The sequence below is a fragment of the Neopsephotus bourkii genome, unplaced genomic scaffold (genome assembly GCF_033783945.1).
Source record: "Neopsephotus bourkii isolate Nb327-2 ecotype Australia unplaced genomic scaffold, CSIRO-AGI_Nbou_v1 NB_1767, whole genome shotgun sequence".
Classification (NCBI taxonomy): Eukaryota; Metazoa; Chordata; class Aves; order Psittaciformes; family Psittacidae; genus Neopsephotus; species Neopsephotus bourkii.
Window position 1 is genome coordinate 2,387,363 of NW_026902241.1, and position 17,935 is coordinate 2,405,297.

The window sequence follows — 17,935 nt, forward strand, 5'->3', positions numbered from 1 at the left end:
GATAGATTTTTCAGGCTTTAATTCTAGAAACATTACATGCTGGCCCAGGAAAAGCTCAAGTATTTCTTCCCCTTGTGCCTCCGGGTACAATAGAAAAGCTTGTTCTTTGCCATCTCTGCTTTAAATTACAATTGCCTCCATTCTCATTAAACTGTTGTTAAGAGACAGTGAAAACAGAATCAAAATGCTTAGAAAAGAAAACATTTTGCTACAGCTTTCCAAGAACACAGCAGCAGGATTCAGAATTACAGAATCACAGATTGGCTGAGGATGAAGAGGACCTCTGGAGGTCATGTGGTCCAGCCCCCCACCTAGAGCCAGTTAGCTGCCCTGGACCACATCCAGGTGGTGTCTGAATATGTGCAAGGATGGAGACACAGCAACCTCCCTGTGCAATCTCTGTCAGCGCTTGGTCACCCTCACAGCAAGAGTGTTTCTTGATGTTCAGCTGGAGCTTCCTGTATTTCAGTTTGTGCTTACTGCCTCTGGTCCTGCCACTGGGCAGCAGTGGGAAGAGCCTGGCTTTGTACTCTTTGTATCCTTTTATTTGTATTCATTGTATTTATACACATTAATAAGATCTTCCCAAGCCTTCTCTTCTCCAGGCTGAGAAGTCCCAGTTCTCTTTGCCTTTCGTCCTATATGAGGTCCCTTCAGCAGCTGAATGGCTCAGAAGCAAGCACAGAAATAAGCACAAAACAATTTTCCATGCTTGCCTACGTGGCAGAGACGCACTTCAAGTGCTTGTTTCCTCCATCTGTCCACCAGTACAATCAACACACAGAAAAGTATTTCAGCATAGTGAAGAGCTCAGGCTGATCTAAACATCAGATACATCAGCAAGCATGCCAAGGCAGACGTAAAATCCCTGAGGTCCAGATACTGTCCTTGGGAGGTAAGTGACAGGGACTGACTTAAAAGATTCTGGTTATGAGAATAAATATGCTTCCTGCTTTTCACATCTACACAGGAATACAAAAGTCTAATGCAGGAGAAAGTACTTCTACTGAGGGAAGAAAATAAGATCAAATGCCATTGAAGCCACTGGGCCTCAACGAGATCCATAAACACCTTCCTACAGTAGAGCTTAGTGATTAGGAACTTCCTGCATTTGTATTTCTGTTGATGTTACACAAGACTTCATCTCCCTCCCTCAATGAAACCTTCCAGCTTTAGGTCTTCATTAAATAAAGCTTGGCTCCAGTGTACATCATAAAAGTAAAAATTGATAGGACACGGAAGGACATGGTCACGATGAGGCATACAGCAAAACAGCACAACATGAAGTCCACATAAGATGATTAAAAACTGATTAGACACGGACCATTTTTAGGTTTATTGTCACATTTAACGCTTGTCTACTCTTTTGCACTTATTACCTGGGCACTGGGGAGAGAGGCTGCAGTTTCAAGCAGCGGAGGTTCCACTTCCTGTACTGCTGGGACTGGATCCATCGCTCTGTGGTTTTTACCATGTTCTGGTTTTAAAAAAGAAAACAGCACACACCAGCTGTATCGTAAAAGCTAAACACTAATTTCAAACGATCTCAAGAGTTTGAGTATGTTGAAATAACTTCTACAGCAAAGGCTAACAAGAAAAAAAATCAAACCCAACTTCAAGATCTTTCCATTTCATGGTTTTAGGAGGAAAGAAAAAACACTGCATTATAACTGTCCTGTTGTTTGTCAAAAACAAACAAGACCATTAACACATAAGTGACAAAGACTCTAGGCACTTGGAGATTTTATTCTGGTAAAATGGAGAGTTACTGTTCTTCTTTCATACCTTAAAAATAATGGAAGATATCAATTGTTCACTGATTCATGGTGCTTCCACATGGAACAACAAACTTTTAGACCCTCTATCCATCACACTACAAAAATATGCGCAGATACAATTAATCTTCATTGTCTTACCAGAATAAGTAACATTAGTCTATTGACCCAGTGCTTCTGCCAAGCTTTACTGTAATCACCAGAAGGATGATGTCTAATATTTAATATCCTTTTCTCTAATTAAATGTAGCAGGCATGATTCACCCTAACTGAGTAACACTTGCTATTAAAGATGTTCAAAAGAGCAAAATAAAAATTAAAATCTAAGCTGCAGAAGCAATTTCTGCAATTTACAGAAACAGCAACAAATTTACGTCTGAAGTTACACTAACCTGCATTCGCATTGCTATTGCGAGAGAACCAACAGAGTTTTCAGCAGTAAGGTTGTCTTGCTGACCATAGTTGTGTTTCTCTGTAAAACAGAAGTATTGCATTAATAAATCAGACAGCTTTTGTGAGTGGGAGCATGTGTAGCTGAAAGCTATTTCCAGTCAAAAAAATTCTGAATGGTGACTTGAAATTTAACATCACTGACAAAATTGTAGGTGGCTTCTTTAATATTTCAAATGAAATCATCCAGGAGGATGGATATACAGTGAAAAATCAGGGATTAACCATATGCTCTGAAACATATTACACAAACACGTGCACAATGTGCATATTACACACGTGCATATGATAAAGCATATGAATACCTCAAAAAGAAAAGAAGGAAACACTGAGATCAATTCCAGGATCCAAATTACTGCTTTTGGACCAAAACAACAAACAAACAAAAAAAACAAACAACCCGAAACCCAACAAAGCAAACAAACAAAATGCAAAAGGTGTGAGAAAAAGTGCAAGGCAGCTGTGAGGATTTAAAAAGCTATATATATTTATATAACAGAACACCTACAAGAGCATAGTAAAGCCTGTCTTCTTTTCCACACACCCATTACAGCAAGACAGAACAATGAAAGGGTCACAAAACAGTATATAGGATAATTATCCAATGGGATTTATAACTTGGAAACAGAATATGCAGGATTTTTTGAGCAGCAGGAATTATCTTCATGAATGCGACATTAAAAGTAGATATTCTGAAGTCTACACAATTCAGACTCCAACTTTAGAGGCAGTTATAATTGTTTCTAGTGGCAATATATCATATAATAATCATACATTAGCTACCCTAACTAAACATTATTTTGTCATTTTCTTGTAATGGTTCTTCTGGCTTGTTCTCCTGTTGCTTATTGACTTTTATGTAGACACAATTTTGCCAAAATTCACATCTTAGTCTCTGTGGGCATATCAAGGCCCTAGCTGCATTCTGAAGGGCGTAGACATTACTGTAATAAAAAATAACAACTGTATGCTGACAGCTTTAACCTTTCCCCCACAGGGGAACTGAAGTGCAAACCATGACCTGGTCAAGCTCTCACTCTACTCATCCCATCTGTACATCATAAAACGCTCACATTGCCTTGGACAATTACTCCTCCCAACAAGGGTCCCGGTGGTGGCAGGTCACAGAAAACTCAGGCTGGAGCCTGAGTGGCATCTATATGTCAGTGACTGAGCTAATGAAGCAGAAGGTGACAGTCCCAGCATTAAGCTCTAATTAAGAATGTGCCTCAAAAATCCTTTTAAATTAAAAAAAAAAAAAAAGAAAAAAAAAAAGAGAAAAGAACCTTCTCGAGATGCTCAGATTTACTCAGAGGAGTTTTACTGGAACAGTCTATCACAGTCATAAGTTGACTGTTGTTGCTTTGAGACCAAGCTGGGAGAGCTGCCAAAGAGACAAATGAAGTAGGAAGAATGAAGTTTAAAATCCCCTTTCAGACAGCTGTGCTTTACAGAAACATATCAACTTTTTATGTTATTTGGCTTAATACAACTTCTTTATCAGGGCAGAGCTAGCATGTGTGTAAATACATACCAGAATTAGACATTTCCCTTCAATAAACTACTTCTCTCAGACTCTGTATGCTACACACTCACCCCACAAATGACTAACCAGGCTTTTACAGGGGTGAAGGGGAAGTTAAAGGTGAAAGTCATGCACACATGAGCTTGCAAGACAATCACAGGATTGCAACAGCTCTCTTAGGATAAATTTTCCAGATGGAGACAGAATAGCACTCTCTGCTTTGGATTATGGCCAGACGATCAGCTGAACTGCAGACATGGTGCTCCCTCCCCTGACTCACCGCAACAGAGGCCTATCTACCCATCTATTCATACCCCACCGTGCACAGTTGCTGTCATGTGCTGCCTGTCTGCTCAGTTTTGAATAGAGAAGAAGCAAGGAAATGGTCAAATTTCCCACTAATGTACTTAAATCATATGAGCTTCAGCTTTCAAGTGACCCCAACGGAGCTGGACATCAAAACCCAATAAATCTGGCACCCTTAAGTTTTGTTCAGAAAATTATTTTCATTTCTGTACATTTACATATAAAGTATTTTCCTGCGTAACACTTCCAGCACTCATTTGATTCCAAAATCATTAGTGAAGCAGAAGGATATTTTGCACTGCTAGAAATCGGAGAATGTTTTGAAATTATGATAATTTAAAAATCTTTGATCAGGTTAAAAAAAAAGTACTTGAAAAAATATCTGCCACTTTGGAGCAAGCACTTTCAGCTTTTATTCTCCTGGCTGTCCAATTCAGCCATGTCCTTCCAAATTTTGACAGCTTTTAAAACATTTGAGTGCGTTATACTACACGTATAACTATGAAAGATAGAAATCTAGCCATCATCTAGCAAGAATAAAAGTAATTTCATGGTCGTTGTTGCTTTCAGGTTTCACTTAACTCCTGTAACCCCACAGATGTTAAGCTGGACATTTCTAAAGTAAGAAAAAATCCAGAGCAATTTCCAAGCACCTCAGCCAGATTCTACCACATACTGAAAGTGAAGAGTCAGTTGTAAGACTCAGTTTCTTCTCAAAGGTCATGAATATTCCACAATAGGCTTTTAATAAATATCTTGCAATTAAACTAAGTATGTTCTTCCTGTCAAACATACACCCATGTTTCATGTACCTCTCTAGTACTCTTGAGGCCAGATTTTTTTTTAAGCTACTAAAATGCATTTCTGCTATTCTTTTGGAGTCCAAGATTCTGACAATCTCAAAAGCATAACCATGAAGACAGACAGACACTTGGTAGACAGACACTTGGTAGATAAGCTCTATTCAAATTATCTTGCTAAAAATCTCACACTGCCTTTCCAAAGAAATACTTGGCATGGCCCACTGCTACAACTTGAAAAATGCAAATAAATGTATATGCTTATGTCAAATCTTACACCTCCTGCCTTAAAAATGAAAGGTACTGTGGTACGTGAACACCACTCAAATGTTTTAATGCAGTCTTCCTAACAGTAATCTTTTAGGCAAGGGAAACACTACTATTATCTATAGTTATATAGAGCAAATACTTAAATATTTTTATATATATGTATATATAGATGTATATGTATGATTACATATATATATACGTATATATATATAATTCTTAAGTTTCAAGACACGGCATAGTTATACTGCTTAACTTCTAGGTCTCTGAAGACCCAGACTCTCTCTGCAACAGGGGAAGACAACTAGGTACATGAAAGTGAGGTTTGCACCAGACAGCACATAGAGCCAGGAGAGTTGTCATTATCAGTGCCCACTCAGACTGCTAGGACTGGCTTACTCCCACCCTGCTTTCATAGACCGGCACCTCTGAGTCCAACACCAAAGGGGTTTCTGCTTAGAAGGATTCAAATGAGGAGGGACTATTTTATTTTACTTTTTTTTATAGGTGCTACCACCGTACCACCATTCTCTCTTTTCTGTCCCTTTCCCTTTCTCCCCTATTCCTCCTTCATAGAAGAGTATGTTATTCTGGTAGATTGGGTACCTGCTGGAGAGACCTGTGCTTCAAGCCCTGCTCTACAAATACTTAACAAATATACCCACCAATCCCTATGCAAAATAAGTGGTCCTTAAATATGTGAGGAGTCTCCTAATCACTACACTAGGAAAAAGAAAATTACTTCTGGACAACTCATGCATCATCAGCAAGGAGCAAGGCTCGGTACTCAATGCTGTGATCCTCGTTAGGATCAGAGCACTGTTCTGGGAGGTGGAAGATGAATACCCAAATGTCTTCAGACAACTGAGTGAATTGTAACACAGATCTCCCACATCCACAGCATGTGTTCAAGTCAAGAGGGTATCATGAAAGACAAGGGAAGAAATATCTATGGCCGCACTCTGCATGGCAACAACAGCTGCTTTATTACGAGTCTGATCTTGCATTAGCTCTGCACAGACTGTTTAAGTTGTCCATAGGGACTACTCCTAGTTTAAGAACCATACAATTAGTTTTCCTTGGCCTTATTCCCATTTCCCCAGTTTTATATCAATAGATGTCAATAAGCACACTTGTAATTGATTTAGAAAAACACATTAACCAATCACGCTACCCATGTACTTCTTTAGTTTCTCATGCATTCACAGAATAATCCCATCTGGACAATGAACAGTCAAATTCATATACATATGAAAAATCTACAAAATACCTAGGGATCTTCACAGGACTTCAAGGAATTTTACAGGAAATGCAATTCTAGCAATAGAATACAGTAACTTCTGGGAAACTTCCTTAGTTTTATTCCTAATACAATTCTGTAGCATTTTTAAACTGAGAAATTAATGAACATATACCCTCTCTCCACACCAGTCAGGGAAGAGGGAGAATGGGAATCCAAACTTTTCTTGTAGGAGTAATTACTACAGGAGACATTCTTCCTGTTGTCAGCTACACATGATTTCTCACTCTCCTAAAGAGCTTCACAGCACTTGGCAGGTGACATTTTTAACCCTCTTTTCTCCATGTTCCAGATGAGTCCACAGAAGTCACAGGATAACACACTGTATAAAACACTACTAAATAATAGCTCACCTGATGACCCAAACATCTTTCCTTTGAATTCTTTGAATCCACAGTATCATCATTTATTTAAGAATCCTGGTATAAAGAATCTGTTCCAGCCTTTCTTCCCTCACATGACATCTTTTTCCTATTTATACATCAGAGACATATGTATACATCCCCTGTACACAAACACCCACTTTTAAAAGCTCTTTCCCAAAGACATAGCTTTCAACCATATTTCATTGCCACCAGTGTGCCACACACTTAGCTCAAAGACTTGTCATACATCGTTTTCAAAACCTGTTGTCTTTTAACAACTCTTACCTGACAGCAAATCACGAGAACAACTGATTACAGTGCTTCCAGGCTTTATCCAGCTCACAGGAACATCATCAGGTTTTGTACTGCAAACTACCACCACATCTGCGTGATGAAGCTAGGGACAGCCCAAAACACCCCCCAGAAACAAAACAAGAATTAATGTTAGAAATACATTCTTAAATATTCATCTTGTATTATTCACTTACACAGCAAAAGTCTTTCAGCAAGGTATTTTGAGACAGCAACAACAAAACGAAAAAAAATCCAAATTGATGGCTTGATTCTAACCCCACACAAAATTTAAGAACATTAAAATGAAGTCGGGTAAATAAACCATGAAATTGGGCAAGTGGAGTCAGTCAGCACCAATGATATTTAATGGGGATTACATACTTTCAAAGAAAAAGCCCTACCATTGTCCAAAGTCCTATCCAACAAGATAACTTGGAGAGACTTAAGAAACAGAAGGGTTGAAAGACAGTAAATAGGCAATTATACATAGTACAGTCAGACACTCTGACAGTAGAAAACCAGGCCAGCTGACAGGAATGCAAGATGACCTGATCCGCAAACGTCAATGCCTTTGAAGAATACCAACTAAAACGTTTTTCTCCTTCTTAGTTCATGTTTGCTAATCAGAGCCTCTGATTTAGTTCAACCTGACAGATGTTGGAGCAAAAATGGTTACTACAAAAATTCTTATAATCAAAGACGTAAGTGCCTTCCTTTCCTCCCCCCTCTGAAACAAGGCCCTCTACCAATTATTGGAATCACCATGAGATAAGGGACAGGACCAGAAGCAGATGTATCAAGATCCACCAAAAAGCAAAATACAGGCACAGCATTGCCTCAGGTCTGAATGTAAAAATTATGTCAGAGATACAGTGATTTGGGGAATATTTTGAAAAATGTAAATTAATACCAAGTGTCACAAACTCGGCAAGTCTCACTATGATTGATTTGTGACTGACAAGTGTTCCAGCTTCTTTTTTGGCCAAAAGTGCTCTGACACAACCCTGCCCAAAACTCCTGCCAAGACAGAAGAGCTACAAATCTTGTCAGGTTAGCAGAATTTTGGCACAGCTAAGCATCCAGGAGAGGAGAAGAGCATAACTGTGGTGGAAAAGGCAAAAAGCTAAAAAAAATCCATATTCTCTTCAGAGGACAAAAGGATGGCCTAACCCTCCTTAGAGATGCACACACAGAAACAAAGCCAAAAGTGCAGGAGAAGATTTACTTACTTGACAAATGACTAATGCAATGAGCTGATTCAGGCTTCAGTCAGAAGTCCTGCAACACTCCTATTATTGCCTGCAAATGTACAGTCTCAACAGTCATTCAGCCTTATCCAAATTGTTTACACTCCTGCATCTGGTGTGAATATCAACTTACATGTCTCTCCTAGAAGGCCACATAAGTCATAATGCTTGACCAGTGCCAGGTCAAATCATACTGAGGAATCTGCAAGCAAATTTGGATAAAAAGATACTGCAATGACTGTGTATAGAGAACACTATGTTGAGGATAGGCTTTCCCTGCGAAAGGAGGCAGTCTTTGCGGTTAACAGTCATCACAACACAAAGGAAAATAGTCATTATTCTCAGTTACATGAATCCAGCCTTTTTTTCCTTTTTAGTAAGAAAAAAAATATTATTCATATTCTAGCAGTTATAACTCATATACTGAAAGTCAGGTATATCTTCCCATGCAAAGCCTCTGGGAAAAGGACTAAGAGCTTTGCACAGTGCTTAGCATGGGGAAACTATGAACCAGTTGAGAACTCTGTGCAACAAGTAATAATTTTGACAAATGTTCAGCCAACATACTCATGACAGAATTGATCCAATGTAACTATAATGCCAGAAAACAGCTGAGCTGACCAAATGTTCATCTCTATGACTACCAATCATAATGTTCAAAACTGTTCTTAACAGATGAACACCATCATATTTGTAGCCAATGTTAACACTAGTTTGGATGGCTAATGTCACACATACCTATAAATGTTTTGGAAAACCAGCTGAACCTTTCACCTCATTGTCCTGACTCACCTCCTCCAAGAGAAAAGTTGTATTACAGGGCAGTGAGCAGTTGTCCTATGGTTTGAAGACACATTCACCTCAGAGCCCTCCCCACCATTATTTCCTTATTTCACAAAGGAAGTAAATGTAAAGGGAGAAATAAAAACACATACAATTGTAATTCTCTTGCTATAAGCAAGTATTTTATGTGCAATTATTGAAAAAGTTGATGGAGAGTCAATAAAGTAAATATCACAACTTACAGAATCTTATTGCCCTATGAGTTTTGGGTTGTTTTTTTTTAAATACATCCAGAAACTTGTTTGACTGGGAGAGTGAGTCCACTGAAAGCAAAATAGCTGTTTACAGAATTTTGGGTGTCCTTAGAAGAGATTTATGGAATCTCCATCAGCGGATTTTTGGTTTAGTTGCGCCCATGTTTCCCCTTCTTTTTTCTTTCCCTCTCTTGCCATAACCTATCTTTTTGACAGCAAGCACCCAGCCCTGGGAGGCATGTACAGGCTTATCTCCTACATCAAAACCAAATCATAGGTGTTAGAGATGGAAAAGACCTATGAAATCATCACATCCAACCTCTTTAGCAAATGCACCGTGCAGTCCCCGGACAGAGGACATATCTGACAGGAACCAGATGCTACAGGCAGCCATAGCCAGAAAGTCAAGGAGATAGCCACAAGGGGGAACATGCGATCATAGGGTGACCAACAGCCCCATGCTCCCTGGACAGCCAGGCTGTGTCCCATGAGGCAGGCTAGAGGAAGGAATGACAAGCATCATGCCAAATCATCCATAATGTCCTAGGCAAAAGGCTGAAGACATAGAAAGGTAATACTCCAGTAGCGTCCTGCCTTCTCACCAATAAATATTTTTTCAGTTGGGAAGAGCTGTGCCAATAAATAATCTGAAACCTAATAACAAAATATGACCCTTTCCACCAAAATTTATGTAGAAGCAGATTAAGACGTACCACCCATTCCCAAAACAGAACACCAAATGTTAAAACAACAATACAGTCTTACCAGCCAAGTATTTAATGATTATAGTTCAAGTAGCTGTATATTCCAGATAAATGAAGACCCATTTTACCAAGAAGCCTGCATAAAAATTTTATTTCCCCATAGGTAAAAATGACTTCTACAAAAGCAATTTTTAAATACATAAGAAAAAATATTTTAAATTATTATTTTAAATGTAAAATATTACATTTAAATTTTCTGGGTATGAAGGTAGGCTACCTAAAATTTAAGAGATGGGATGAGGAACAGGAACCTGATTCAAAGTTTTTTCATAACTCCCTTTACAAAAAAAATTCATTTTACATATTGGTTTACAAATCCAGTTCCACTTCAATCACAGCAAGTTTAAGTGCTGACTCTAAGAAAAAGCAGACTGTGGCCAAAAGAGATTCTTATGCAGCTTGAACAGGAACCTCCCATTCACGCACTCCAGCTGAACCACACTGCTACTTCTCAACCAGGATTTTACAAACAAATTTTCCATTCCTAATTATACCTAGATAAACCAATTTTCAGTTATTTTACAAAAAAAATTGTACAACCGCAGCTCCCTTAAAACAGACATGATGTGATTCATATACAGACTACATTTAAGATGTCTCGAAGCTGTGATTGACTGAATTTAGATGACTGAACCAGAATTAAATTTTCTCATAGGTACTAAGTATTACCCATGTTTCATCAAGAAAGTAACCTGTATTTTTTCAATCTGAATCTATTTGATAACCTCTTTTCAAATTAGAAAGCCTAATTCTAACATAATAAAGGATTAAGCACATCAGTTCCCATTCTTCACCTGTAATGCTGAATCAATTTTTGGGTACTCCCATTTTTAAATGACAAGAGAGATGTTCCTGAAAGTATGTCACTAGGTCAATCTTCTGTTCCCCTTAACAAAATATGAAGCAGGGAGGGAAAAGAACATGCAAAGTATGTCCATTATTCATTCAGGTCAAAGCAAGGAAATAAAAATGTACCATAGTTTGTTTTATGCCCTTTTCCTGCCATAGGACAGAAAAGACTTGCTTTAACTGAGCACACTAAGTCAGATGGTACTATGCTATTTGTCAGCAGAGATACCTCTACATTGCTAGACTTTTCCTGAGGTAGGCTAATACATGCCTTCCTTTTGACCATTTTCAACATATTGTTACAAAAGCACATGAGTAAAAGAAGCAGCAACAAGTCCACAGCAATACAAAACCTGATATAAAACCCTCTTACAACCTTACTGTTGTGCGTATCGTTTACATCAAAAGAGTGTCTAAAGAAAACACTTGTTATGAAATGGGTTAATACACACAAGGTACAGCCATCCTTAAGATCAATTCTTCCTTTCCTGGTATATATTGCAAAACAAATGCACCCCAATGAAAAGTTCATACTCTTCGTAAGTTCATCCCTCACTTTGTAAATGAAGCTATTATGCTACCATAGGTTATACTTTCAGTACAGCACTCAGACCGCTACTGTAAAGGTATCACATTCAGAAGAAGAACAAAAAGTGTACAAACCATGTTTAAAGTTAGTGTTTTGTGCAGTAAAAACAAAACATGAACTAATTTTTCTTAGTCTTGGAAAAACCTCGACATCAACTAACATTTTCTAACTTGAAATTCAGATAAAAAAATCAAAAAAAGAAACCCTGTGAGCCTTTAGACTGTTTTTACTTAATCAGGATTTAAAATAAGCAAGAGAAAATATATTCATAGCATCAGCTATAACCGTATTATCTAACAATGTTGTATTTCAAATACAGGTTGCCATAAGACAGCAGTGCCTTGTTGTCCACTAGGAAATCTGTGCTCGATTTCTGACTCTCAGGTTCTGGGAATATGAAATAGAATAGTTTTCCCTGTATATATTAGATTTTTATCTAGGAGCTATAATTAACGATAACAGAATTACATCCAGTCAGGTCCAGCAGCACTCTGGGGGTTACTGACGACATGCTGCTCCAGGTTTACAGACAAGGAAGAGGAAGGTAGGTTTCCCCCAGACTCTACTGATTAGTCCCCCAGGCAAAGCAGAAACTTCTTTACTGCCAAAAGTTAAAATGAACCTGGGAAGATCGATGTGGAAAGCCTCAAGCCGCCTCCTGCTTAGGCCTCCTATTCTGTTTCCCATCAGTGACCTGCTGCAAGAAGTAAACTACAGGGAAAGGTAAAAAAACTAAGCACAACCAAGGGAAAGCATCTGGACAGAAGGAAATGGATCTTTCTCCAGCATAGACAGCACTGCAAAAGCAGCTCTGGCCTGGTCCAAGTCTTTTGCTGTGAACCCATGGAAACACCTCTGACCACCCTGTCACCCAGACCATCCAGCCCAAAGCAGTCCTCTAGCACAATCTAGCAATGAGAAATAATTAAAGAATGAGACATGGGTAGTAAGTAGTATGTTCACAGTGCTCACATCTCCAAGAGAGACACAGGTTTCCTAAGTGCCATCAGTCACTTAAAGCAGAGACCTGAGACAGCCTCACAAAAACATCTGCAGCTGTGAAAACACAGGTTTGCCAGAGACCTTTCTATCACAGCTGCTTAAACTTACTTCCTTCTCCTGACCTTGCCTTCAAACCCCAGAGGTTTGACACCATCATTTTGCATTGGCTGCCACCTTGTGGAGTGTGCTGTCAAATCTAACACAAAAGCTGTCCCTTGCACCTCACCCCTACAGCAACTTGCGAACAGCCTGCGGAGTAGGTGTACCACTTCTACAAATACCTGCACCTCTCCTCATATGCCCAAAGGACAGCACATTCCCAGTTGTATTATTCTAGAAAATGTGGGACTAAGGACCAAACTGGGAAGTCTGAATGGAAGTCATTCCAACTTCTAAGTTGTTCAAAGATCTGCAAAAAGCAACAAAGACCATGTAAATTAGATACTTCAGATTACAGGTCCTGAATTTCTCTGAATCCTTCTACAATTCTCTTCAAAGATAAAGACTGTGATTCCCCTTGTCCCAAAAGACGTAGGCATTTACAAAACTTTAAGACACAAATTCAATGAAAGTAATTCCATACAGATGGCTATATACAGAAGAAGAAAGAAAGCATCTACCAACGAAAAGAAAAAGGAAGACCTAACGCTTGTGTTTTAAACTATACTCTGAATTCTTTCTCTCACAGCTGCTGGTGTAAAATAATGAAGTTATAGCAGCTGCTGTATGCAATATTTGGTAGAGTCCCCTGTTTGCCTGAGCACCATTTCTAAACAAGCAGGAAGAGGAGCAAAGAGAGAGCTTCAGTGCAACCCCTGACTGTAGTGATGTATCTCCCTCTCAGGAGTGGCAGTAAAGGGGAGTAGTGCCACATGGCAGCAAACAGGAATGCCTGGATGATGGGGATGCAGGACGACCCCCAGCACTGGGCAGACAGAAGAGTGCTCACCTTGGTCTGCAGCTGAGGGGCTTTCCACTGGCAGCTCACAGTCACGGCTCCCTCCCTTTGCAGCATGCACTGCAACGCGGCACCCACTGCCCCACCGGCTCCCATCAGGAGCACCGTCTTTCCACCTGTGTGACACAAGGCAAATTGTTCAGACACCCTCGGCTGCAAAGGTGCTAGCACCAGGCTCCACCATGCTGCAGAGTCTGAGCATCCATGTGAACTCCCCTCCTTTACTAGGCTCAACCCCCCCCCCCCCCACTAAATCCATACAGAAAATGCAGGAAAGAAGCTCATGACAGGACAGTTCCATGTGACTGCACAACCACAGCAGCTGTGGCATTATGGGCAACTCTTCTGGAGCCTATGCAGTAACACAAAACACAGGTTTTAAATTGTTTCTTGGAAGCCTTCTAAATCTAGTAAACAAACACTGCTCTTCTGGTTCTCTGGTATTTTATTTGCACAAATCCTTTCATTAACTTTTGTTACTAAGTACATTTCACCTCCTGCTTATAGTTCTGTTTCAGAAATCCTTGTTTCAACAATTATGAATCACTACAAGAGAAACTACTTCTGAAACACTACCTTAAAGTAAGTGTCCTCACACACTGTAAAGCCACTTTTAAATCTGACATTTCAATGTTAGCATTTACATAATGCAATCAAAACCAAAAGATCTGCTCAGCAGTTATTTACAAGCAGACCTGGATTTCTCCAACTGTTCACACTACTCAAAACGGTAAGTGAAATCCCTGAGTGACGTTTGTATTTCTGTGTTTGTAAAATCAGGTGTCTCCAGTGGCTTCAGGGAGATTACAGCTGCTGGTGGCAGGTAACCTCTTCCTAATATCCAGAATCTGTAGGACTGAGATCAATTTCTGCAAATATTACATTCAGATCTCACTGAGGTTCCTCACGAGCAGGAGACAAATGTATGTTGGGCAAGAAAACAACACAAACCAGAAAACACAACCAGGTGATACAATATTTGTATCTCAGTCAGGACTAAACCTGAGAAAATCAGTTAGGCTGAAATTAATGTAATAATTATGATAGAAGGTCTCACCTAAATCCTCAAGAAGCTCCATCACAGCACATGCTGCAGGAGGAACTAGACAGTTGTAGGCATCGCCATGTACCAAACGTCCTAGATTTACACTGGACAATCTGCAGCAGAAAATATGTCATTTTTAATTTTAGGAATTTGTGTAATATAAATTCTCAGTAACACTTGCAACATGGCTAACAGCTAATCCCTAGAGCAAATGTGTCCTGCAAAAGTAAATCCTTTGCTATCCATGTGCTGTGAGTGATTTGTATCATCATATATCCCACTTAGACAAACACTAAGCCTCAAGAGAGACCAGGAAAAGGATATGTGAGTTATAACAACTAATACAAGTCCACAATACACAGGCAACTCTCATCATGGTGAGCTACCCATGTCAAATTGAGACACCTCAGTGGCTGCAAGGGAACCAGAGCAGTGCTGCTAGAGCCATCCTTCTGGGCTCAGGCTGCCTTGCTGGGGAGAACTCGGGTGTTTCTGCAGTGCACTGCATTCTCTTTCATACACAGAATAAGAATGCTCTGAATTTTCCATTCTCTGTCAATCTCTAGGACTCCAGCTAATGGAAAGGTAACCAATATGCCAAATTTTCAGATTTTTTTTTTTCCTGACATGAAAAAAATAAAGCAGAAGAACAAAACAAAACAAAACAAAATAAAATAGAATAAAATGTAGGTAACAGCCTGCAGATGAGAACAGGAAGGCTGCAAAAGTAGCAAAATGGTGAGCTGGACACCTAAATTACGCCAGTGTTCTCTCCAGAGAGCAGTGCAGCTCTAGACTGATTGAAAAGTCGTGTTAATGGGTCCAAACTATTACAGCCTACTCTCTCACCGTGAGACTGCACTGTAAGGTAGTTAAAACCTTCTCTGCAGATTTTCCATCAATCCTTGTGAAAATTTTGGGGTTTGTGCTCAGTACTTGAGACTACCATTACTGAAGTACTGGAATAGCTTTAAGTGTTGTAAGTCAGAACATAGTTTTTCCTTTCTTTGAAAAGACCATGTCCTGAATATACAGTATATAAAGATTAAAAAGATAATGATGAATATTACTTCAGCAAAAGACATCTCATTGATTCAGCAGCACCTTTTATCACTGCTCAAAAGCCTAGCTAGACATATTGTCTGAGGAATCCATTAATGAAAAGCACAGGGGAAAATTGATTTTACAGAGCCATCAGCCTTTTGTCTGCTAATCTTATTTCTCAGTGCTTTACTTACCCATCCACATCCTTCTCTGGTTTCACAGCATTTAATACCTTACTGCTATATAAGCTTTCTGGGAGGTCAAGGGCAAGGCCCTGCACATTAGGATCCTCATTCAGCCTCAAGATTTCATTGACAATCTAGGAAGTTAATAAAAAGCATTAAAGATCAGAACACATACAAAAGAAGAATCTAATTAGAAGCGGATAAAGCCTATATTTAAAAACTAACTTTTCTACCCTCATGTATTAGTACAACTTCTAAATGAAAAAGCAATAACCTACTTTCTTTGTTTTGTATTTCCACAGCTTACCAAATTAAACCACTCTAACTCTCTTCTAAACATTTTGCAAAGCCAGTACATATTACATGACATTACACTGCCAAAAGCATTTAGTCTTTCACTGTTCCAAAGCAAAAGCTTGACACCCTAATGGCTTCAGAAGATGTTTTTAGAATGATGTTTTTAGAAGAAGCCTTAGTTCAAATCAGGACTAGATCACATCCCAAGACAGAATGTGAACAAAAAGGTGTAACACTGGAAAAAAACAATTATACAAGAGAAGATTTATTTTATATTACTACACACTTGATGGCTTCATCACTAAAGTGCAATGCTGATCCATATCAGTAAATGCTATTCTGTGACCACAAAGAATACAGTGGAATACAACACGCTGAAGTTTTTTTGTGTGTGAGAAATGCCATGTAAGCATGTCTTTCTGTTATATAAATAAAAGCAGTGTACAATCAGCACAAAGCTGTACAATTTAAATGGATTAATATCCAACAGAAAATTAGGATAAGATTTTTTTTTTCATTACCTAATAGTATGCCTTCCTAAAATACTTTTCATCTAAACTATTCAACATAATTGTGAACTCTATTGCCCAAACACTTGATATACAATCAATATTAAACTAGGGGAATTTGGTAGGTGTTAGGCCGTCTGTAGCTCTGAACCAAGAGAATGTGCTACTTTCGTGCTAGCAAAGATTATATAAGCATGTCACTGGTATAGAAATGCCGCTTCAATTTGCTGACTTTTGAGACAGAAACAGGCATATATAGTAAGACCCTGTGATTTGACAGGGTTGGTATACATTCTAATAGAAAGTAAGGATGAGTATACACCAGGTTATGGATATGAAAACATCCACATTTTGCTTAAAAAAATCCTGAGATGCTATAAACCCTACAAGACAGCATTTAAAGGAAACACAGTTCAGAAATAGCCTGAATCAAATGAACTTCAAATGATATTCCTGCTTCCTGTGAAATAATTTGGTTTTTCTTTCTTTTTTACTGCATTTACCTTAATTCAGCTTTTCATCATGATAACACTTAAAATGCTTACAACTCATGCACAGTAAAGCAACCTTGTATTAGTACATTTTTGTGCACAGGCAGTCATGACAGAACAAAATGTGCACAGTATTGAATTTCCTCACACTTTCCCAAAAAAGGGAGGGCAAACTAGCATGTGGATTTGAACAGATGAAAAAAAACCTCAACTTTGTCATTGTGAGTAAGCAGAAGAGTAAGGAAACTGTTATGAACTTTCAGCAAAGTAACTTTCTTCAAATAGCAAAAATACCCTGCTTTTCTCTTTATGTACATAGCTCAGCTATTTCCCAAGATATTACTTCAAAGTAACAGCAACTACTGTTGCATACTCACTATATTTTACTTATTTCTTACTGTGTTACTCAACAAATAAAGCAGCAAAGTGTATTTGATCTTAATTTCAAAAGCGCAGCCTTCTTAAATGGGTAGCTGCCTATTAATCATTCACAAAACCTGACTCCTAAAATTCTTCACAGTAAATTCCTCTCAATATACCTGGAAGCTGTTCTTGAGATTACACTGCAAGCCAGTAACATTTTAAAGAGTACACAAAACCCACAAGCCTGCAGGATTATCAAACTCTCCAAGCACAAGGAGACCAGCTGGGAACACTGGCATCTTTCACTACACATTCCTTTACTGTTCTTACTTGCAAATGCCTCAGAACCATGTATATTAATACGGTTTGCTATATTTAAAACGTATTTGATACTAGTGCTGTGCTTCCAGCCTAATGCCTTTGACAAAGAATTCATCCCTCTAGTGATTTGGAGCAGGTAATTTTGTTAATAC

General features: G+C 38.8%; 1 protein-coding gene across 2 annotated transcripts in view; it reads right to left on the reverse strand.

Moving 5' to 3' along the window:
* Positions 1–17,935, reverse strand: part of MTHFD1L (methylenetetrahydrofolate dehydrogenase (NADP+ dependent) 1 like) — a 155,905-nt gene that overhangs the window by 133,143 nt on the left and 4,827 nt on the right. For both annotated transcript variants that reach the window (XM_061378664.1, XM_061378658.1), the window contains 6 exons: positions 15,812–15,936; positions 14,586–14,686; positions 13,520–13,644; positions 7,074–7,185; positions 2,168–2,247; positions 1,380–1,477 (listed from right to left, as the gene is read on the reverse strand). In XM_061378664.1, the coding sequence (XP_061234648.1) occupies positions 1,380–1,477; positions 2,168–2,247; positions 7,074–7,185; positions 13,520–13,644; positions 14,586–14,686; positions 15,812–15,936 (641 nt within the window). The remainder of the gene's footprint in view (positions 1–1,379; positions 1,478–2,167; positions 2,248–7,073; positions 7,186–13,519; positions 13,645–14,585; positions 14,687–15,811; positions 15,937–17,935) is intronic.